At 43.7% G+C, this 23,632-nt stretch overlaps 1 protein-coding gene across 3 annotated transcripts in view; it reads right to left on the bottom strand.

The window, feature by feature from the left end:
• SH3PXD2A (SH3 and PX domains 2A) overlaps positions 1 to 23,632 on the bottom strand; it is a 374,731-nt gene that overhangs the window by 141,874 nt on the left and 209,225 nt on the right. For all 3 annotated transcript variants that reach the window (XM_084846410.1, XM_084846409.1, XM_084846411.1), the window contains one exon: positions 10,323 to 10,351. In XM_084846410.1, the coding sequence (XP_084702536.1) occupies positions 10,323 to 10,351 (29 nt within the window). The remainder of the gene's footprint in view (positions 1 to 10,322; positions 10,352 to 23,632) is intronic.

The following is a 23,632-nucleotide window of genomic DNA, read 5'->3' as shown; positions in this document are numbered from 1 at the left end:
AAAATCCATTAGGAAAATTGCTACCAAGAATTTGCATATTAAGCAAAATTTCATTAAAATGCAGGTATTAGGAAAAATGTGACGAATTTAAATATGATTTTTTTTTTTAAAATCTCAACATTCAGGAGAAAACATAACTTGAGATTGGAAAAATGAGAAACCAAAACAGAGACATTCATCCATCCCTACACGTGAGTAGGTCTCCTGTAACACACTCCTTGGAAATTATTCTTGTATGGATTCCATTTGCTGTATCATCCACTGTACATAACTCATATGATTGTGGATTGCTCTCCCCAGTGAGGTTCGCCTAGTACCAACTTTGCAATCTTTTTGGCACCAGGTTAAGACTTTCCTCTACTCCCAGGCATTTGATGGCATATGATGGGGCTTTTAAATTTTTGTATGATTTTTGTGGGGTAGGTTTTATATTACGTTTTATCATCTTGTGATAAGGTCTCCCCAGAGACCCTTGGCAATTGGGTGGTATAGAAATGTAATGAATGAATTAGGGATAGGTGAACAAGTGATTTTTGCAATCACTCAGATTCACAGAAAACTAATTTGAAGCTCGCCTTGCCTCATTTCCCACGTCCATTTATTTGCACACTTTTTTATTTTGGTCTGTACTTCAAACAGAAAAATGTGTAATTTTAAGAGTGCATACCAAAAACACATGCTTCCTTCCCACAGAGTAAGGCTTTAAAATGTGCATTTTTTCCAAGTGTGAATACGAGTTCGGGAATTCCCAAGCTTCTCAGAGAACATGCTCCGCTGTTCACATTCAGGGTTGAGATCATGACACATTCACATGGTTTGCAAACATTAACAAAATTCTTGTACATCCTTAGAATGGATGGATGGATGGATGGATGGATACTTCTCCCTGCTTCTAAGAGAACATTCCAGTGTCGCAAGCTCCTAATGAATGTAGAAATGAGTTAGGGTGAAGGGAAGACATCCATAGGAGTTTGCACAGACCATCTCAGCCTTTCCTTCAAAATACATCTGGATATTCTGTGAGTAACGCTCTGTGTGTGTGCATGGGCGTGTGCTTTAGGGGTGTCCATCCACTTCAGACAAAACCCAAATCCTGAAACAAGGAGCAGGCCACTTTGGAGAGATCTGGGCATTGTCCTGAGCAAAGCGGGGCTTCTACGAAGTGATGTGAACTGAAGTTGGCTGCTTCTGAAGCTTCAGACTTGATCTGGCAAGTCTGAGGGTCAGACTATGACTGGGTTCAGACAACACAATGATCCACACTCAAGGGTTGAGCATGGGTGGTTGTTGAACTGTGGGTTAGTGTGTTGTCCGAACCCAGCTGTGATAACAAACCATGTTTTGTTAATTATGAATAACCCACAGTTCACAACCCAACAACAAACTGCCGGTTCTCTTCATGGGTTGTTCATGGTTAACAAAGCATGATTTATTAGCATGGCTGGGTTCAGACAACACAATAATCGTTTTCAGTGTTCTTTGCTAGTACACTGAAAGTACATGCCATTCCCTTTCAGAGTTGTTGGTGATTTTGGCTTGCGATTTCTGAACCTTTCCTCTTATTCCAATCCGGGCTACTCCTTTGAATCTCTCCAACAATATCCTGTCCTAGAATCCTTTCTTAAATCCAATTCCTTACATGCTAATTTTTATTTAACCTTGTTGTTGCGTCAGTCTTAAGTGTTAGGTAGTTAGAAGATTTACAGGTAAGTCACTTCAGCCCCTGACACACACACCCTTCTGTCACTGGTTGCATAGATTTGATTTAAGTTCAGTGTTATTTGTAGATGTGGTGCATGTGTACATTCTGAGGCTGCTACTAGTGAGAACCAGTTGATACATAATCCTGTCACAAAGAGGAGCAGTCTAGAAGTTCCAGTGTTTCAGGTGGTAGGAGAGGCCAGCATGTTGTTGGATGCAGAGGTAACTGATAAAGCTGTCTGATGTGGTGGCCACTGTTGTTCAGGAGAGGGATCTCTTTTGATAGCCTTCAGCGCTCCCATGTAAGAGGCAGCAGCGCTCTTTGTGAGAGGAGCAGGCACGCCCCCCCCCGCGCCAAGAGGAGATGCCCCCTCTGCTGCCAGCCACCCAGACCTCAGCAGGCAAGTGATAGCTATTTTTTCAATTCCCCAAGATAATCAACAGGGAGGAATATGAATTGGCAGATTTCTGAAGCAAGGCTCCACTTCAGGGCTGAGGTGAAATGGGTCATGTCCAAAGGAGTCTGAGCTGAAGTGACCTGCTACCCAAAGTGGGATCTGAATTAAATCTTGTCTTCTGTGCACAGCCCTAGCAAGTATGTGTATGTGTGTGTGTGTGTGGCGGCGGCGGCGGGGGGGATTAGCCCAAGGCAATGTTCCATAAATGTCATTTTCATAATGTACAATAGGAGGCTCAGTTCAACCATTAAGCTGAATGTTTACACCCAAGAACTGGATTGGATCCACTACATTGTATATGGACTTTCAGTGCTGCCCCATAAAAGTTTTTCCTTACAATTCTCCCCTCTCCCATAATATCAGGCGCCTTGATGCAGTATGGCATAAGCTCCACATTTAAGAACCGTGGCCATAAACCCAATTTATAAAGCAAAGAATCCTTTGGAATGATTATGCTCATTGCCTGCAATTTATTGTTTAATGTCATTCAGCACTTGCAGCTTTAACCCAAAGCTAAGGGGCTCAACCCATCTGGCAGAGTACATTAGATTGCAACAGTAGGTGAAACAGCTTGAGCCAGATACCACTTGGCAGGTTACCCCTCACCCATAAGCACAGTAGACTCTCATGCAGACCCACCTAGGGGTGCGTTGCACCCCAGTTTCAATGCTGACATCCTTGCCAAGCACACAAGGGACTGAGACACAGAATTAACTCCATTTCTCATTCGAACAGGGAAAGGTTCAGACAGAGTCTGGTGTTTTGTTGTACGTGTCGGGGGCCCAGATATCTCTCTTTGCTCTGTAAGAGGCTGAAGAAGAGGCAATCAGCACTGGTGTATCAGAAGCGGATGTTCTCTTAAGATCAAAAGCACTTCTCATCAATCCTGGTTTGTGTTATTCATTTCAAACATTTATGACTCATGTCTCAGCTAATTAGCTTTCAAATGTCAGGAGAGAGTGAACCTACACATTAGTATTCCACTGCTTCCTCTCATTTGCCCTCTCATATTTAAGCCTTAGACAATAATTGAAAAGGTTTCAGCGATGAGGAGCTCTGGAAGCACAAGGCTTGCTCACAAACCCATTGAGGATTGCCCGGTGTCCTAATCCTCATTATCCCGTCCTCGTGGTTAAAATGTGCTCAGATTTAAACTACAGTATAACCCTATCGAGGTATGCCAGCTGTGTGTGTAGTAAACACATGAGGAGTGTGCTAGCCCTGCCCCCTCAGCCGCTTTTTCCATTGGCTGCTACATGTGGAGGTGACTTTCTGAAGGGAAAATCCCCTTCTGTCAGTAGAGGTTCTCCACACAATGTCTAAGCCTGATTTTCCAGGGTTCGAAATCACTTGGACAGCCTCCAGGAATAGAGGAGACTCTCTCCTTCTGAAAATTACCTCCACATATAGAGGGTGATGGAAACAGCAAAGGGTGAGGTGGGGCTAGCATGATCTCCCTCCTTGCGTATTTACTATACACAGAATTGGGACACCTGAAGAGGGCTTATGAGGATCACAATTCTTCAGACAGATTGGTCTGATCCAATGGGGCACTGTCATAATCATTACAGGAACAGGACAAAGGAAAAGCCAACGTATTGCACATTTTCATACTCCTGTAAGGAGTTGTACATGGGGCTGCCTTTGAAGCCTATCAGGAAACTTCAACTACTTCAAAATAGAGCTACAAGGCTTTTGACTGGGACTAAATAGGTAGGCATTTCGCTCACCAGTTCTTAAACATCTTCATTGGTTACTGGTCTGTTTCCACGCACAATGCGAAAGTGCTAGTGTTTAAAAACCTGCCTCCACAGAAGCCTGCCTGAGCCCCAAGAGCATTGTCCAAGGCCCTCCGTTCCAGGCACCCCCTTTATCAGAGATGAGGCAGGTGGTGATTGAGGAAGAGGGCCTTTTCAGTGGTACCACTCCATTTATGGAATTCTTCCCCAATGAACCTTTCCTGGGGCCTACTTTGCTATCTTTTCAATGCCTGGCATGAAACCTCTTTAAATATTCCAAGACTTTTAGGGAGCAACCCTATGGCCACTAAATACTATCTAGAGGGCTATAGGAAATGCTCATTTTCAGGAACCGACCTCGGTTCCCAGAAATCTTGTTGATCTTGATTTTTGAAGGGAAGATCAAAGTGTCAGGATTCTATTGAGTCCAGGGAGTGGGAAAAAGGCAGCTTAGAGTTTTTGGTGGGTAAGAGTGAAGAAATATATAGTTTACAGGCCATATGTTGTTCTTTTTTGCTATTTTTTCTTTGGAAGTGGGCAAGAGAATTGCATTGAGAAATTCTTATTCAGAATGGCTGCTAGAGAGTCCTCACAAGAATGCCATGATGTTTGGTCAACATTAACACTCACCACCGTTACATTTGAGAGTTAATACATTCCTAGTTGGAATGGACAAGGCAGCCCATCTTAAATGCATTACTAAGCTGCCTGCAAACTGGAGAACAACACTTGAAGAAGACAAGTTGTCAGTCAGAGAAGTTAGAATTTTAAAGGAGCTTGCTTGCCAAATGAAATTTAAGCACTGTAAATGGTTGGCTGGCATCAGCTGAAGAATTGCCACTGAGGTATGGACCTCGTAGAAGTAATGCCATGTACTTGTGGTTCATATAGTAAAATAGAATTTCCAAATGCTGCAAGCCAGACTAGAGCAAGTCACATAGCAAGGAAAATATTTCAGAAGAGGAGACTGCCAGAAGATACTTCAACGGCCAAATAAATTTAGAAAGAACTTCCCATACACACAACAAACCCTGCTTTCTAGAAAGCTCTACTCACTTGAAGTGAGGTTTATATTGCTCAGCAAGAAGAACAAAGCAATAAGCATCCATTTGCTTTATTTCTTCTCATTTTTCTTGATATGGTTGCATGAGAGTTTTTTCTACTGAAATCAGAATGGGTTCAGTCTCTGATAGAAAGAATATACGCTACAAGACTGCAGGATGCTGCTAAATGGGGGATTCTATTCTTCCCTTCTTCTAGAAGCAATACTCAACCATATTCTGCCAGCAATAATTGTTTCAGCCACTGAATGCAGGGGGCAGTATCCAATTCAACACTAACGCTAATGTAAATTACATTACGCTAACATAAGCAATCTCTAGCACAACAGTTTTCCCAGAAAACCCATCATGCCAGCAAACACTTTTGGCGTTGTGCTAGAGGTTGCTTACACTAGCACAACATAATTTATGTTAGCACCAGTGGATACTGCCCATAGTATAATTTTGCTCCAACTCAGATATGCCAGAGGACACAAGTTTGAAAAAGCATCACCCACCTAGAAGTCTCCCTGAGCTAGTGTGTCAAGCAAAAAAGCTAGTTCTCCCAATCCAAGGGGCCATTCAGTCATTGTCACTATGCCCATGGCAAGTTTTTGAATACCAAAGCTTGCTACATTTGTGGGACATGCTCATAGTTACATGTACATGTGCCACTGTATCTTTCAGTCTCACAGCCCACAGCTCCCTCCTTCCATAGAGGCAATGGGATATCTCCCTTGCTTATATTCAACAGACCGGTGGGCCTAACGCACTGAACTTCATCCATAATAAGGAATACACCTAGCCTCTAAGAGGCCTCTTTTCTTGCAAGCCAAAATCTTGAAGGCAAGTAGAAATTATACTACATCAATACAATACTTTTCTAGAACACCACCCAGGTATTTTGCTACACACTCTATGGCACTGGTCTTCAATTGGTGGGGTGAGACCCGTGGGTCACATTAGTGGCACCACCAGGAGAAAGACCGTATGAGGAGGGCTCATAGCTCCGTAGTAGAGCACCTGCTTTGCACTCAGGACTTTCTGGATGCAATCTCTGGCATCTCCAGTAAACAAGATCAGGCAGCAAGTGGTAAGAATGACTCATGCTCAAGACCCTGGATTGCCACTGCCAGGCAGTGGGCTACATTGAGAAACACTCTGACCGTTATAAGTCAGATTCCTGGGTTCTTCAAGACAATAATATAAGGCAAAGAATTACAAAAAATAGGTCCCATGTTGCAAGTGCAAGGTGGGTCCCAGAACTGAGAATGTTGGACTACTGCCTTTGTAACAAGGGAAGTCTTAGAGCTGCATAAAGCAAGTCTGCCATGCTTCAAGTATAACAAGCAAGTTTTCACACAATGGCTGCTGTGTTTATGCCTGTACAAATATGATCTGTCAGGGGCCATAGGAATTTCATCGGTGCTGCACCTGGGCTCCAGGGTGATGGGAACATCTCCACTGCCTCAGGGCAGCCTTCCCCAACTGCATACCCCCCCAGATGTGTTGGACTACAACTCCCATCAGCCCCAGCCAATGGCCAGGCTGGCTGGTGGTGACTGTAGTTTGACACATCTGGAGGGCACCAGATTGGGGAAGGCTCCCTCTGTGTATGCTGAGATGGGCGATGTAGAACTCACCTCTCAAGTTATTGAAAACATTAAGGCTGCATGTACAGATGATGTGCCACCTATAGGAGCTGGTATGTTTTTACGCTGCGGCATGAGCTCTGCTTCCCTGCCCCCTTCACTCGTGTGAACCTAGCTCCAAATCCAGTGCTTCAAATCCTCCACCCACCACCACGTTTCAGGCTGGTATTTAATTTTTTAAAAAAGCTGGCTCCCCCCAATGCTTAAACATTTATTTTATGCCTTCTATTTTCTTTATTTATTAAAAGCCAATCTCTCCCCCACCCCCAACACACACTTGAAACAGTGCTTTGTGGTTGGCTGGCCCTCTCAGCACTTCACACAGCTGGCTTTTGATGGAAGTGAGAAGAACCAATTGCTCCCCAGCTGGATTCTTTGAGGAAGGTTGAGCAGCAGGTTCAAATGACGTAGGACGATATGCGCCCCAGTTCTGCAAGTGGCAGTTTCCACCACTTTGGCAGCAGCATTCTCACCATTAGTTTGAATGCATTAAGTTTAAATTGCATGTGGACAGACCGTAGGGCAGGTGAGGGCTAAGTTGGGATAAACATTCCTGCTATCACCATACCTTTGAAAAGATGCTGATACAGCCTCATGATGTTCTCTCTTTGAAACATCTAACCACATGACGAGCAAGACTGTACTGTTGAAATTATCCCTTCAAAAGATGTCACTTCTCTTAACCTTCTTCAAAAGCTATTGAAGGTAGAGGAGCCTTGTCTTTCTTTGCATCTGGCCAGCACTAGAAGTAGGTCTCATGCAATGACCTGTCATCATGAGAGGGCTTCAGACTACACCCAGCTTCCCCCGCAACAGCGGTAATGTAAGCTGGTGACCAAGAGAAAAGAAATGAGACTCACATTGGGCCAGTCAGAGCAAGAGCAACTCTTTCTGCTTGTTGAAGAATTACTGGGGAACTTCTATGCTCTTGCTTTCTTCTTGGCCATTGACTACATCAGGATGTTAACACTGCACATCCATACAGGGTCCACTGTGCTAGGAAGCTCTAGTAGTAGAAATGCACTGGGACTATGCTCAAAGGAGACCATGTTTCTAAAGCACAGATGATATACTGTAGCAGGGAGAAAGAGGATTGGGGATGTACACATAGTACTATAGGTGTTAGATAAGTTACATGGATATGTTTAAAAAATAAGTAATAGAAAATAAAATAGCGAGGGTGCTTTCTTTTGACCAACATTTTGAATTAATGATTAAACTTAGTACTTGCAACTCATGTGTATGCATTGTCTTCATGGCTAGTGGTATTTAAGTCAATTACTATTGGCACACATCATTGTGGAAGAGGCATTCCCTCATATGAGAGAAAGAGAAGTGGGGGAATGCCTCATTTAATATAGTACTTGTCACCTCTGTTTTTTAATAAGCACTTCTATTAAATACCATAAAATCTGCAGCCCAATTAATCATGGCAACTTTTTAGTTGATTAAAAAAAAGTAATTGATTATCTAACTGATTAGATGTTGCAGCCCTAGTATTAAGATTCAACTTAAGTGCCCAGTGTTCCATTCCCTGTTCAGTGGACTGCAATTCTCAAAAGCTTATGCCATGTGTGTTAGCATTTAAAGTGCCACAAACTCCTTGTTGTTTTTTCATCTGTAAAATGGGGATCACAGCAAGCTATGCCACACTGTTGCAATAGGGACAAACACTAGACGCCGAATGCGTTAATAGACGATGTTCGTTATCTATTCCTACCAACCACCTATAGGATGGCCCGGCAGCTCACTGTTGTACAATGAGTATGTCTGCACCACAAGCTCTGACATCTTTTACTCCAGGTTTCCTAACCCTTGGAAGAGGTCAAGGCTTGCCAGAAGAAGTTCAGTTCTCAAAGAAATGTTTCCAATAGAGCACTTGGGGCCAAGAGGGTTTGGTCAGTGTGTCAGCAGGAGTCCCTGTCCAAAAACCAGTTATGATTCATCTCTGGGTTTCACATAATAGGCTAAGGGTGCAATCCTATGCATGTTTAGACAGGAAAAAAAGTCCTACAACCCAGCATTCCCCAGCCAGCACATTTTTGTCTAAATATGCATAGGATTGTGACCTAAAGGCCTTTTTTCAATCTGATCTATACTTCAAGATTGCTTCAGGTTTTGGGGGAAGGAGAAAGAGAGAGAGAGAGAGAGAGAGAGAGAGAGAGAGAGATGCTAACAATCCATTAGGACATCACTTAGTTACACTGCAAAAATTAAGCATTCCTGATTTGCAAGCCCATCAATGTAATTAATCAGGAACATGTACCAAATGAGATGGTGTAGAACATTATTAGATTAAGCCATTGTCCAAGGAATAAAAATAAAAGGTTTTACCCAGTCCTTGATTCAGAACTTTCAATACCTTCTCCCTCTCTCACACACTCACAAGTATGAGTGCGTTTCTATCAAGTAAGATATAAGAACATAAGAAGAGCCATGCTGGATCAGACCACGGGTCTATCTAGTCCAGCATTCTGTTCACACAGTGGCCAACCAGCTGCCCACAGGAAACCTACAAGCAGGACATGAGTGCAAGAGCACTCTCCATTAGACCATGGCCTGTCTAGCCCAGTATGATTGAATCATAGAATCATAGGGTTGGAAGGGGCCTACAAAACCATCAAGTCCAACCCCCTGCTCAATGCAGGAAGCCTGATTCCCAGGCAGTCTCCCATCCAAGTACTAACAAGGGCTAACCCTGCTTAGCTTCTAAGATCAGACGCATCCAGCCCTTTGCCCACTATGACTGGCAGGCACTTCCCAAGGTCTCAGGCAGAGAGGGGTCTTTCCCTCTCTGGCCATGATCCATTTCCCTGGAGACTGAACCTACATTTCAAAATGTGCCCTACTGCTGGGTCACAGCCACTCCCCACACAGCACAGTATAAAACCATGTTTATACTTTGGCTTCTTACAAGTGACTTACTAGTTAAAATTACTGTAGGCAGGCCAATACAAAATTGCAGAGAACTTGATTTTTTAGGGTAGCTAGTGTTCCATAAATAACCCATCAGGGTATAAGGAACCACACATAGCAGTTTCTCTGTGAACAAGTAAGGATCTGGCCATTGGTCAAGAAACCCTTATATTCCAAAACAGAATCCACATGAGAGCAGGTAGACCAGAAGCAAAGGAAAACAGGGCTCTTTTGCCTTTAACACCTGCACAGGTCCCATCCTCCTTCAGTGGGGAAGTGGGTGGTTGTTAGATAAATAACCTAGAGCAGGAAGGCAGGGAAATGTTATAGGAAAGAAAGATATAATGCATATCCACAAATTAGCTTGCAGGTTTAGAGTATAATTTTCCTATTCCTCCAGAAATAAACCTATACAATCCATGGATAGCTTATTTATAGCAGAGTTGGGTTAGGGTCAACCTGCCTTAACAGAGAACATTAGACTAGATAATATTCAAGTAGATTCCAATTCTATGCAAGACTACAACACAGAAAGCCTCCCTAATCATAATCATACAGCTGTTTTGCTGAATTCAATACTTACAAAAATATATCCCACTATCAAGTCAGGAAGAGAAATGCTTTCTGCTCAAAATACACAATGTGAAAGCAACATTTTGTCTACTCAGCTCCAGAATCTGCTCAATACCCCCTTCCCCACCAAATGAAATCTATTAAACACTCACAATATTTCATACAATGGGCAAGTAAAGTATACTAGAAAACATTTTGATTTGTAGGCTTGAGATTATATACAGAATGAGTACTGTCTCTTACCTGATTTCCTTTTGGAGGATCCATAATCCCTGAAAAAAAGGCAACAACAGATAGACATGGTTAGGTCTTGGAGCATAGGGGAAGAAAAAGGTAGCTCCCAGGCTCCAACCCACTTGCTCAAAGGCACATTGTGGGCTCCCTCTCCTTTAAACTGACGCCTGGGACCACAAGGCATTGATACACACACCCAGTCGGTGATGCACCCTCCCCTGATCAGCGGCAGCTGGTGCTTCTGCAGCACTAGAATGTAAGAAGCCCATGTGATCCCCTTGAAAGAGCAGGGGGTGGGGGGAGGATATCAATTATTTCCCCTCTTTAAATCAAGCTTCAGATAGAGCTGTTGCTGACTTAACCCCTTATTGTTTTCATCCAAGCCAGAGGCACAAGCATGCTGGCTATTCCCTGCAAAGCTGCTGCATTTGCTTCATTAAGCAACATTTTGTGATGCTGGCAGGTCCTGTGGTTTCAAAAGCCGTTTGCCATCTGCATAGCCTGCAGCTCCTTCTAGCTATCTCTGCCAAACACTTGTCTGTACAGAAAAAGAAGAAAAATGCCTTGCTTCTTTCTTACAAGGAGAGTAAATGCAGCTTCCTTGTGTTGACTCGAATACATGGTACATCAAGCTGATTCTTTTGATTATAGGGCAGGCAAAGCGCCTTTATTTTTAAGGAAGATCTTGTTAATCAGGACATCCAATAGTGCAGAATAGCACAGACAGTCTTTACTGAGGAGCCTGTGCATTTCCAGAGCAGAATATCTTTTTACAGCGCAATCGTCTGCATGCTTACTCAGAAGTTAATCCCAGAAGTAAATTCCCATGTAAGCATGCATAAGGGTTCAGCTCTAAATATAAAAACCTAAGAAAATTCTGCAGAAGTCACATCTTCTAGTTGCCATTTCAAGATTTTGCCCATCTAATAATAGAATCCTTTTCTACTAGAAGTGAACCTAGTCACTGTGCTAACATCCACTAGCATTCCTTCTTTCTTTTCCTGCCTGTTAGTTTTGCCATACTACTAATGCATTGGGGTCTGTTTTCAGCACTTTTTAAATAACACAAAATATGTATTCAGTTTTAGAAGATGATGGGCACTTGTTAGGAATAATAATGATGATAATGCTCAAAATTCATATAGCACTTTCAAGTATTCAAAGTGCTTCACATGCATTATCTGGTTGTAATCCTTCCAATAAACCTGTAAAGGTAAGTCAGTATTATTATCCCCCATGTTGCAGATTTGGGGGTAGGTACTGAGGCTGCGAGAAGAGCTTGCTTAAGGCCATTTACAGTACCATCCTACACATGTCTACCCAGATGTAAGTCCTATTGAATTCACTGGGGCTTACTCTCATTTAAGCCTCCCAATGGTGCTTAAATAGCTATAAGATTGTAGCCCAAGTGAGTTAATGGCAGAAGCAACATTCGAACCTGGGACTTCCTGATTTGTAGCTCAGTCTTCCTAGGATGCAGTCCTATGCACACTTACATGGGAATAAGTCTCACTGAACTTTACTTCTGAGTAGACATTCGTAGTAACCCATAAAGCTGCCTTATACTAGGTCAGACCTTTGGTCCATCTAGCTCAGTACTGTCTAAACTGATAGGCAGTGGTTCTCCAGGATTTCAGAAATAAGTGTTTTCCAGCCCTACCTGAAGATGCCAGGGATTGAACCTGGGATCTTTTGCACACAATCATCTGCTCTTCCACTGTGCAATGGCCCTTCCCATAGGATTGCACTGTTAGCCACTATGCTACACCAGCCCCAGGTATACATTTTTGAAAGGCAGACAGTTATAATATAAAGGGAATGCCTACATGCTACAAATGTAAATTGGCTTCAATGTCATGGTTCTACCTCTCACTCACCAAGTGCGTTTTCCTTCTTTTTTTCCCACTGGCCCTATTCCGGGCCTTTAGCATCAACTAGGTGAAACTTTTCCCACTAATTATTTCTTGTGTGAGGAAAAAGCTTTGGAGTTTTTGAATGTCAAATTGCAGCTAAATAAGGCCTGCAGAGCCCTGTATGCCACTCTTGGTGGTAGAGAGCTGAAGGACAGATAGTGAGGACTAGAGATGGGGAAGAGAGATGAAACAACCACCGGATGTGTCCAATGGACATCACCATCAACCATACCAAATCTGGTCACACACACAGTTCCAATAGCAGCCTTCCCCAGTCTGGTACCCTCCAGATGTTTTGGACTTCAACTCCCATCAGCCCCAGCAAACATGACCCATGATCAGGAATACTGGGCATTATAGTCTAACACATCTGGAGGGCACCAGGTTGGGGAAGGCTGTCCTATCATCTGACGAAAGTAAGTCTTCCAGTAAGAACGCCTACTGCTAGATTCTTGAACCTTTGGGGCGCAGCCCTATGCATGTTTAGATATAACATAGAGAACAATCATATGCATGTTTATTCAAAAGTAAATGCTATTATGCTCAATGGGGGATTACTCCAAGGTAAGTGTGTGTATGACGACAGCCTAACACAGCAATCCAATGCATCTCAGAAGCAATTCCCATTGATTTCAATGAGACTTACTCCCAGGAAAATGGCTCTATTACCCTAAGTGCTCAATCCTATCGAGATAGGCGTCCGCCTCCGAACTCGGACGCGACCGCCTATCCTAAGCAGGGCAGGAGAAGCACAGAGGAGATCGTCCCCTGCTCTGCTTTTTTGGCTAGACAGCTGATTGCAGCTGTCTAGCCACAGGAGCATGGAGTGCGGAAGGAAGCTGCTGTATGACACACAGGATGTGTCGTACACACAGCTACGTTCTCCCCACCCTGGAACTCCCCCAGCCACGTCCCTTTTCGGCCCCTCCGCGCTTTTCTTGTGAGAGTGGAGGACAGGGCTGTTGCGCTCTGCCTTTGAGGCAGCGCAGAAGTGCGGGGAGGTCAGTTTTCTGGAAACCGACCTCGGAGTGTGGGCTCTGAGGTTGGTTCCCAGAAAACTGCATATCCTATGGCCATCTAGCCACTGTCTAGCGGCCACAGGATTGCTCTCTCCATGGGTATAGGATCTCAGACCAATGATGGAAAAAACACTACCAACTTATATGAACTATCCTGGAGGTGCATGACAAGAGAAGTTATCTCCACTATTATTATAAATAATAGAGTTCTTGGAATGGTCAAGGGTCGGACTGACACCTTGAAATGCAAAGTCTAGCCCAATAATTTAAGTCTCTTGTTAATGAGGGCTTTAGGAATACATATTAAAGCAGCCTTCCTCAACTTGGTGCCTTCAAGATACTAGTGGGGGATAATGGGAGATGTAGTCAACACATCCAGAAGAATGTGCTTTTTTCAATCCTGTGTAGCATCTTGGCTTTGCGAGAGAGAAAGTGGATCCAGAATACTTTTCTCCAAGAAACTCTTTATTATTTTCAGTCTTTGTCAGCTGCTTAACCATAGAGGGTCCTATGATCTGCAACGGTATGGGCTGTGGGACTGGGGAGGAGAGAAAGTATTCTGTGAAGCAGGGGGTGAGGATGGTTTTCTTTGTTCCTCAACAGCTTACCTACATGAAACATCTGTAGCAGAGTGGAACTTATATACATGAAACATAGGTTCTCACTCAAGGAAGGGTGCAGGTGGTAGATGTTAAGTGGTATGGCTGGTGGATTATTTCTCTCTGTTTCCATCGGTGATTGATTTTTTAATTTTTTTTTTACTGTACCTAGTCTACCCCCTCATGTAAAATGGCACAAAATATCTAGTCAGCTTATTTATGGAGGAGGTGACAGCTTTTGGAATGGCTGCAGACTCTTTGATCACTGAAAACATCATGTGGGAATGTAGCCATTAAAGAGGTTCCTATATGAACCTGCAAAACTGTGCTTTTGCATGCTCAGCTGGTTCTCCATTCCTTGTATATCACCCCTCTGTATGCTGCCTGGTACACGGGGGGGGGGGCAGTTAAGCCTCATTTAAGAAACACTGACTATTTAGTCAGGTAATTTTTGCCTCCCTTTTTCTGTCCTGGCAGGATATCCCAGAGCAGCTTTACAAAACCAAAGAAGAAAAGGAAATAAATGCCATGAAAATAAACAAATTGATTAAAACATTTGAGTGATTAAGAACCTCCTCTCCACCTCTTGAAACTATTAACCAGTCTTAAGTGATGGGATGAGTTAAGGAAAAATAGAATACATATATGTGTATAAACAGAACACGGTGAGCAGAATAGTCCTCAGTGGTACCTGGGGACAGACAAATCTATCAATTTTGGTTTCTCTCCTCAATTCATTCTCTCCTATTTCTGAATCATTTTGCTAGGTGTGTGGTGTTCTTTTTTAAAAACTCTGCATGAAAATTCGTATGTATTTTTGTGTATAGTTGTAATATATGCATTTTTGTATGAAATTTTGCCTAATATATAAATTTTTTTGCAAGCGGTTTCCCCTTATACAATGCTTTTTTGTATGTTTTTTCACTAAAGATGTGATGCATATTTCACTAATATGTGTAAGAAGCACGAACACTGAAGGATAACTGTGTTCCAGTCCGTATATTGATTTGGCACATGTGGATTTGGTGAGATCTTATTAAAATGCAAACCAAATGAAATTCTACCCCATGATCCCTAACAGCACCAATTATTCCTTTTTTTTGGAATGAGCTCTGACTACTTGTCTCCTTCTGCTAATCAGAATTTGTTAACATTGAAACAATTGTGATGTCTAACATTCTGATCCCTTCCCCTCTTTCCCAAGACAAATAAACCAATGGAATAAAAGTAAGAAATATCTTATTCATTTCCTGATCTAAATTGTTGCATTGTGGACCCTCTTCAACATGAATCTGTCCCTTCACAATCCGGGTCAAGTCTTTCCATAGACTCAGAATGGCTCTCATTGTGACAACATCTTAAGCCCAAGAGCCCAGAATTCCTTGCCCCCAGCAAAAACAGCACTTGTGGCAGGCAGTAGGCAGGAAGAATAGCTCAGTGAGGGGAGAAGGGGCGGCAGAGATCCAGTGCAATGGCTCCGACTGTGTGTATATTAAGAGAAGCCTAACAAGACTGGTCTGATGCATCTTTGCTCAGAAAGAATTCCCAGTGTTCAATGAGGCACACTCCAAAGTAAATGTACATGAGATAAAGCTATATGTGTGCGTCTCAAACTGTGAGCCCTGGGTAGGTTGCACAATGCAGGCTCTTTGTTTTCATTTCCAGGAGCTTTTCTTTCTTTCTTTCTTTCTTTCTTTCTTTCTTTCTTTCTTTCTTTCACAAGGCCAACAGCATACTGTTACTGTTATGCAGCCCCTTTGAGAGACAGGCTCCCTCCCTCCCTGTCAGAGGTAGGAAACCATTTTTTGCTCTGCTGCTGAAGTCCAACTTGGGAAGATTCTGAGAGGGGGGGTGCATTCCAGCAGTGGGTGGGACTAAGAGCACAGGGGGCAGGGCCAAGGACAGAGAGGGAGGGGCCAAAGCAACATGGGTGGTGTCAGATGTAATTCGTGCCAATTGAGACATTTTCCCACCAAGGATACGAAGCTCAGCTGAGCAAGTCTACTCAGAAGTAAACCACAGAAACAGCCATAAAAACAGCATAAAGAAATGGACTTCTAAAACACACGCCTCTGGTTTCCACACCCGTGGGTCCCCAAACACTGAGTACGTTTACAGGTGGATCCTGCTTCAAAATGTTTGAGATGCACTGAGCTCCATGACTACAATTCTATGCACTCTTCCCTCATGCCCTCTAACACCACATGGATGAAAACAGGGGCTGTGTTTCCACAACAATGGAAGGAGAAGCGACTGAAGGAGTACTGGATTTTTAAAAAAGGAATCAGCTTTGCTGTGCTTTGGTCCATGCAGGGCTCCACCAGCAGGTTCTCTGTACCAGTAAAAATCGATTCACAGAACATACTTCCTGGTGGTGGGGGGGTGAACGTCATCTGACTGGCAGGGGCTCCCCTCTGCTCTCCCCTGCTTTCTCTGTTCCCCTGAATGTCCAGATGCACCTGCATTTCAGGAGCAAGCCTCACTGCGCACAGTGGGAATTACTTCTGAGTAGACACATATGCTTGTGCTGGGAAAGAGGGGCAGGAACACAAAGATGGGAAACCAGCCCTCATTTTAACCTGTGGGATGTCTATAACGAAAGGTCAAAGTAGTTACTTCCTAAGGCAATAAACCAAACAATGGAGAATCAGAGCCTTGAGATCACATTTTACCGCACTTAGGGAATTGGGCATTAAACTGTGCCATGTCAATTGAAGGGGATCTCTGTGAGTTCTGATGTGGGCATTCAAATGGCAAACCTCATTGACCAGAAGGGGAGCTACTTCTGAGGAGACACTAATGGGTTTGTTGTGGAAAAGGGAGCAGTAAACACAAAGACGGAAATAAGCCCCCATTCGAACCTGAAGGATCACTATTAAATCAACAAAGTAGAATTGGAGCCTTGAGGTCATGCTTTACCACACTTAGGGTTTGGGGTTTTAAACTGTGCCACGTCAGTTGAGGGGATCTCTGTTTCTTTCTGATGTGGGCATTCAGAGGGCAAGCCTCATTCAGCACAATGGGATTTACTTCTGAGGAGACACTAATTGGTTTGTGCAGGGATGGGAAACAGACAGGAAATATACCTTGACCGAGGTCAGGGGTGAAAGGCACACCCCTGGGCAGGGCTAGCATACCCGAGGTAAATGCAGGTGTTGGGGCACACAGCAACTATACCAGGGAGAACCCAACTTAAGGAAAAGAATTGGACTCAAAGCAGTCTCAGGAAATCCGGTTTTTCCCTGATAAGCACCGGGGTGGCTGCTGGATGGCCACGACGTCATGTATCCCTAACAACCTCAGCACACAGGCAGCTTGGAGTAAATCACTGGTGGAAACACCCCCAGGGACATTCTTGTAAGGCCTAATACTAAGGGTCACTCGGCAAGCCCCTCCTCTCAGTATTATACATTGCAGCAGGCTCTAGTCTGCTCTGCAGAAGCCTTGCCCTCGCTGATTTAAAATCCAAGTGTGTGTGTGTGTGTGTTCTTTGGCTTACAGATGCACATGAAAAACCAAATTCTCCTACAAGACATCATCAGTAGTTCAAAATATAACCCAGTGGCTGCAGAGAATGGACTATCAAGCTGTGTTCTACAGGGTGCCTTAGAGTTCATGAGCAAGCATTTATCTTCATGTGCATGACAGAAAAGATGGGCAATAAGGAAGGGCCGTAGCTCGTCTAGAACACATGCTTTGCATGCAGAAGGCCTCAGGTTTAATCTCCAGCTGCTGGTGGAGAAGACTCTGGAGAGCTGCCGCCAGTCAGGGTGGACAATACTGAGCTAGGTGGGCCTACGGTATGACTCAGCACAAGGCAATTTGCTATATTTTTCTTTCCCCTATGTGTCCATTCCTCACTCAGAATTTTAACTATGAGAGGCTCTTGAGAGGATGCTAAATCCTGAAGAATGCAACCCATACCGACAACATTTTAATAAGGCATCCTCCAAAGGCTAAAATGGGAACCTAATAGAAAGGGGTACACATGAGCCTTCCTCCATGTATTCAGTGAATGCGTGAAGGGGTTTGTGGGACTACGCAGGCTACCTCCACTCACTGCCAGAACTGCATGCCACCTCCTTCCTCACAATCAACATTTGCTGGGCTTTCATACGAAGGGGTTCTCCATGTGGGGATGGAGAGGCAGTGCACATTTCTGGCAGTTGATAGGCCTAACCCACATGGCCTCATGGCCCCCTCCATGCACAGCAGAGGTCATGTCTACCCCTATACCAACAATTTCGTACAAGGAACAAGGACCAGAAAATTAAGGACTGTTCTTAGTAAATAGGAACTGTTGGAGCATATGCTGCCAGCTGCTTACTTTTGTGGGGCTTGCTTACTTTTGTGGGGCTTGCTTTTGTGTAAGGATGCACAGAATCTGATCCTAAACTTGTTTACTTAGAAGAACGTCCCACAGTGTTCAAAATCGGTCTGTACAGTATTGCAGCTTTAGTTTCCTGTACATCCTGTGTATATTACTTTTGGTGAGATGCTTTGGGCTCTTTGATGGAGAAAGGTAGGGTATGAAAATAAGAATAAAAAGTATACAAGCAGAAGGAAATACACAAGGAAAGACCCAAAATGGGTCACAAGGATTAGTCCAAATGAATGAATAATTGGTGTGGGGAACGGAGGCGGGAAGATGACATGCAAATGATGAGCCACTGAATGGAATAAAATATTGTATGTGAGATTACTCTTTCCTACTGATTTTTTCATCTTTGAGATTGTATTACTTTCCCAGATGAAGGCTGAACCTTGGCTTGATGAGTTCATCAATGCATTAGGCCATAATATATGGGACAGGGAAAGGATCCATGCCTCTTGGGAAAGCATGCAATGGCTAGGAAAGAACAAAACAGGAGGCTTTGAGAGGCCCTGGTAATCAATTAAAACCACATGACCTTCTCCTGAAAAGGTCATCCAACACTGGGATATGCAACATTGATGTTTACTGCTGGCTTTTTCCTGGAAAGATGAAGGACCAAAAAAAAAAAAGTCTTGCTTAAGAGTTATATCCCCCATCTGGTTCTGCTTTGCTTTGTTTATCCCTTCAATTTGTGAACTTCTCCACAAGAGATAGAGTATTTACCTTATGAAGGACACACCCCATGAAGTAGCCTAGACTCCCCACAAACCAATCTTTGAATTATGTCTTGCATCACAGCAAAATGTATTTCTCTCCCATTGTGCCTATAGGTATGTTGCTTTCATTGAAGATATATATTTATTGAATGCAAATCATGACAAATGGGTTATTAAAAAACTACACTGAGGAATAATACCGGGGTGAGTTGTTTTTGTTCTTTTGAAATATTCATAATAGAAACAGCTGCAAGTTTCAAAGAAATGTTCATTGAACTGATCATTTAAAAGCTTCCGAGACTGCTGGGTTTTCATAGATGCTTGCCATATCTACACCACAAGTTTAAACTTGTTTCACATCTTTTGACTGCACAGCTGCTAACCAATGCTCCCTAGGAATGATAGTTCTATAGAAGAAAGGGCTCTAAAACAAAGGATTCTTTAGCACCCTCCCAAAGCTACAAGCAGCAGGAATCTTTGGGTCAACCTGGCTTGTGTGGAATGTAGATGATTTGAACAGAGCTTTTGTGTGTTGCAAATGCCTTTTTACACATTGGCTCATAGGGTGGCCATGTACCCTACTTTATAGAGGATAGTCCTCTATTTGAAGGCATCCTTTATTCAAATGGCTGTCCAGTCCAAGTCTGGTTTAAAGACAGACTCATTAGAAGGGAGGCAGAACAGGGGCCTTGAAGTTGCCCATCAACAGTTAACACCTGGACCATGTCTCCACGACAACGGAAGGAGAAGCAAATGGAGGAGTACCGGGTTTTTAAAAAGGAATCAGCTTTGCTGCACTTTGGTCCATGCAGGGCTCTGCAAGCAAGTGCTCCACACCAGTAAAAATTGCTTCACAGAACATACTTCCTGGTGGGGGTGGGGGCTGGAGTGAATGCCATCTGACTGGCAGGGGCTGCTCAACCAATAAGAGAGGCTTCCCCCCCTCTCCCCCCCTTCTCCTTTCTCCTGAAACTCCAGATGCACCTGCATTTCAGGAGCAAGCCTCATTGAGCACATGGGAGTTACTTCTGAGTAGACACACATATGTTTGTGCTGGGAAAGAGGATGTAGGGGGAACACAGGGATGGGAAACCAGCCCCCTTTCTAACCACAGGAAGGTGTGAAGTAGTTACTTCCTAAGGCAATAAACCAAGCCACAGAGAATTGCAGGTTTGGTAAAGCGCTTTACAGGCTTCAGGGAATCAGTGCTTTAAACTCTGTATTCAATTCAGGGGGATCTTTGTAAATTTCGATGTGGGCATTCAGAGGGCAAGCCTCATTCAGCACAATGGGAGTTACTTCTGAGGAGACACTAATGGGTTTGTTGTGGGAAAGAGAGCAATAAACACAAAGATGAGAAACCAGCCCCCACTGTAACCCGATGCTGCCCAGGATCTCTATAATGAAGGTGTGAAGTACTTACTTCCTAAGGAAATAAATCAAACAATGGAGAATCAGAGCCTCGAGATAGCGCTTTACAGCACTTATGGAATTTGGGCTTTAAACTGTGCCATTTAAATTGCAGGGGGTCTTGGTACATTCTGATGTGGGTATTCAGAGGAGAAGCTTCATTGACCATAATGAGGGTTACTTCTGAGTAGACACTAATTGGTTTGTGCAGGGACAGGAAACACACAGAAAACACCCCTTGATCGGGGTCAGGGTGAAAGGCACACCCTTGGGCAGGGCTAGCATACCCAAGGTAAATGCAGGGGTTGGGGCACACAGCAACTATACCGGGGACAACCCAACTTAAGGAAAAGAATCAGACTTCAAGCAATCTCAGGAAATCCGGGTTTTCCCTAATAAGCTCTGGGGTGGCTGCTGGATGGCCACGATATCATATATCCCTAACGACCTCCAAATGCAGCCAGCTCAGAGTAAATTGCTCATGGAGACACCCCCCTGGACAACTGCAGGCAGAGAAATCACCTTGTCACAGTCTTCCCCACTATGGTAAGAAACACTGTATTTCTATTTCAGTTATAGTAATTATTTCTAAATGTGCATCTATACCTACACATTAGGATATGCAAATATTATGCACACCTGTGTCCTCTTTTGTTCTTTTTTTTTTTTTGGTGATGCATGTCCTCTTTTTGGACAATGCCTAAGTGGCCATCCTTCTTTTAGCTCAGGGTCATATATACCCATTGACCAGAAGGGCCTGGTCCACAAGAGTGAAAGATTCTGGCCCAGAAGGTGGTAGGGGGTTCTGCGCAGCGCTTCCACTCTCCTACTCCAACCCCCCAGGTTCGAAAATAACTGCTTGGGTCACTCACAGCAGCACAGTGAGGACCAGTAATAGCACAGCATCCAAGCCAGCCACATTTGTAGGACTGTTAGGGCACAATCCTATGAGAATAAGCGGCTGCCGACTATTCAATGCAGGGCAGGCGGAGCATGGAGGGAATCTTCTCCTCCGCGATCCGGCTGCCCTGCATTTGTGGCCAGACATCCAATTTTGGCTGTCTAGCCAGGATACCTCGAAGCGGGGGGTGGGGGTGGGGGTCGGACAGCACATACGAAGCATGGTACTGACACTTCCACAGTTCCCTCCCTGCCCCCAAGAATGGCCCCTTTTCATCCACTCTACATTGCTCTTATTAGTGTGGAGCCGGGGACATCACACTCTTCTTACGAGGTGGCGGGGGAGGGGTTGGAGAGTCAGATTTCTGGGAACTGAGCTTGGAGCACTGGTTCAGCTGTCTAGTGGTCATAGGATTGCACCCTTAGAGTACTTTCATAACAAAAAAAATCTACATTTTGTGGCTCAGAATATCTGCCTTCTTAGTGCTGAGTTCTAAACACACAGAATGATTCTAACAACCACTGACTAATACTTGTGTGGGTTTGATTAAGCAACACTAATGGTGCTAGATCTCTTGTTCATCATTTCAGAGGCAGTTTTGATTTATCAGTTTCTCAGCACTGTAACATAAAGGGCCTATTTCCATCTGAAATGGTACAATATCCTGTTGTTGCAACACATGAGGCTTAATTACTGACATTATTGTATATCTCACTGAATGTGGGTGAAAGGGAAATGTAGCCAATAATCAAGGTTTACAATCTCCATTTTTCTTCTCAACAGTCATGCTGACTGACTTGGTCAGTATGCTAAAAACATTGATGAGGTCTCTTTGATCTCATAGTTTTGTGTTCATTTCTCTGCATTATGTCCTTTGCTTGCCACACCAGAAGGTACGTCAAGGGTGTTGGCTCTCTATCTATTCCTTACCGAAGTTGTTGCCCGATGTGACTTAATACATATTTGCTGGTCAGAGTCTCTTTGTTGTTACAAAGGGAAATACATAAAGAGATGTTGGATAAATCCTCATCCAACTTAGCTAAAAGCAGAATTCATAGAAATTAAAATAGATTCTACAGTAGAGCTAAACATTTGAGGAGAAAGATCAGAATAAATCTTTTAGAGCTAGAGGTCAGGCATTACCCACTTGGATGTGGCATTTGCACATGAGGGTTTGTGTCCATACGGCTATCATACTACAAGAGGCAATCCTGACTTGGGGCATTTCTACATGAGGATTTATCATGCACCTTTACTGAGGCTTCTGCTTCTGGATTCTTTGCCGGATGAAGCTTGGCTCCTTTACACGTGCTTTTTTCCAGGGTATTTCTTTTTCTGACTTTCTATATGTTTCATTATACAACCACTAGATGGTGCTGTGGTGTAACAGAATTGTGCAATTACGTGGGACTTTGATTCTGCCATTTCTAAATAATACCAGACTTTCCTCGTTAGGAAAAGAACCCTGATAATGGTTGCAGAGCAGGGGAGAGGCCCTGTAGGATGACAATGCCATGTAAAGGACCTGCAAACTACCATGAGTGAGCAATCACAAGCACACAATAAAAGCCTCATGTAGAAAGGCTTATTCATATGGCTATTAAGCATGTGACCAACAGCTTTGTTTATTCTGTTCAGTGTCCAATCAGCAGTTTGCACCTAGATCACAGTTCTCTGAGCAATGCCAGGTTGCTGGGTCTAGCCACCATTTGAATTTCCCACAATGACCCCCATTGCTCTGGAGCCATATCCAGCAATTCAGCACTGCTTGGAGAGCTGCAGCTGCTGTCCGCCACAAGGTATGCCTGACGAGGCTCACTGATAGAGGAGCGGTATCACCAATAGGCACTTTGGACAAGGCCCCCTCCAAACTGGAATTGGCTGAACTCTGTAACGTTCCTTTGCAAGGTCTGTGGTGGCACGCCCCAGTATGATCTGGGCCTACACCAGGATCTGGCCATCCCAGAATCTGTTTGCCAATAGTCTTATGAACTGGCTCTCAGGCACATCACATGTAGTATATAGTTCTATATGTTTGTTAGAAACACTCCCCGCTCCCACCTGCCCACAATGGACATCATTCTGATTTACTGAAAAAGAAATGTCACCTGCTATTTTGTTACCAGTTTTCCTACTACTAAGGGGTCTCTGTGTACCTCTTAGCAGTGAGTAGCTGCTTCAGTGTCTTTCATTTGAGCCATTTCCTGGGATAAATAGTCCCTAGTAATCTTGCCCATACATGGCCACGTTATGCCATTCTAAAGCAGCCAATTCTATAAGACTGAAAGCTTGCATCTCTCTCCAGAAACACACCTGCCAACCTCAAGATTACAAACAGAGTCATACAGTGAGTCCATGAGCCAAAATTTGCTGCATGTATTAGAAA

Source organism: Heloderma suspectum, chromosome 3, assembly GCF_057233095.1.
Source record: "Heloderma suspectum isolate Gila_16-S chromosome 3, 16-S_ref, whole genome shotgun sequence".
Classification (NCBI taxonomy): Eukaryota; Metazoa; Chordata; class Lepidosauria; order Squamata; family Helodermatidae; genus Heloderma; species Heloderma suspectum.
This window is presented reverse-complemented; position numbering and strand designations above follow the sequence as displayed.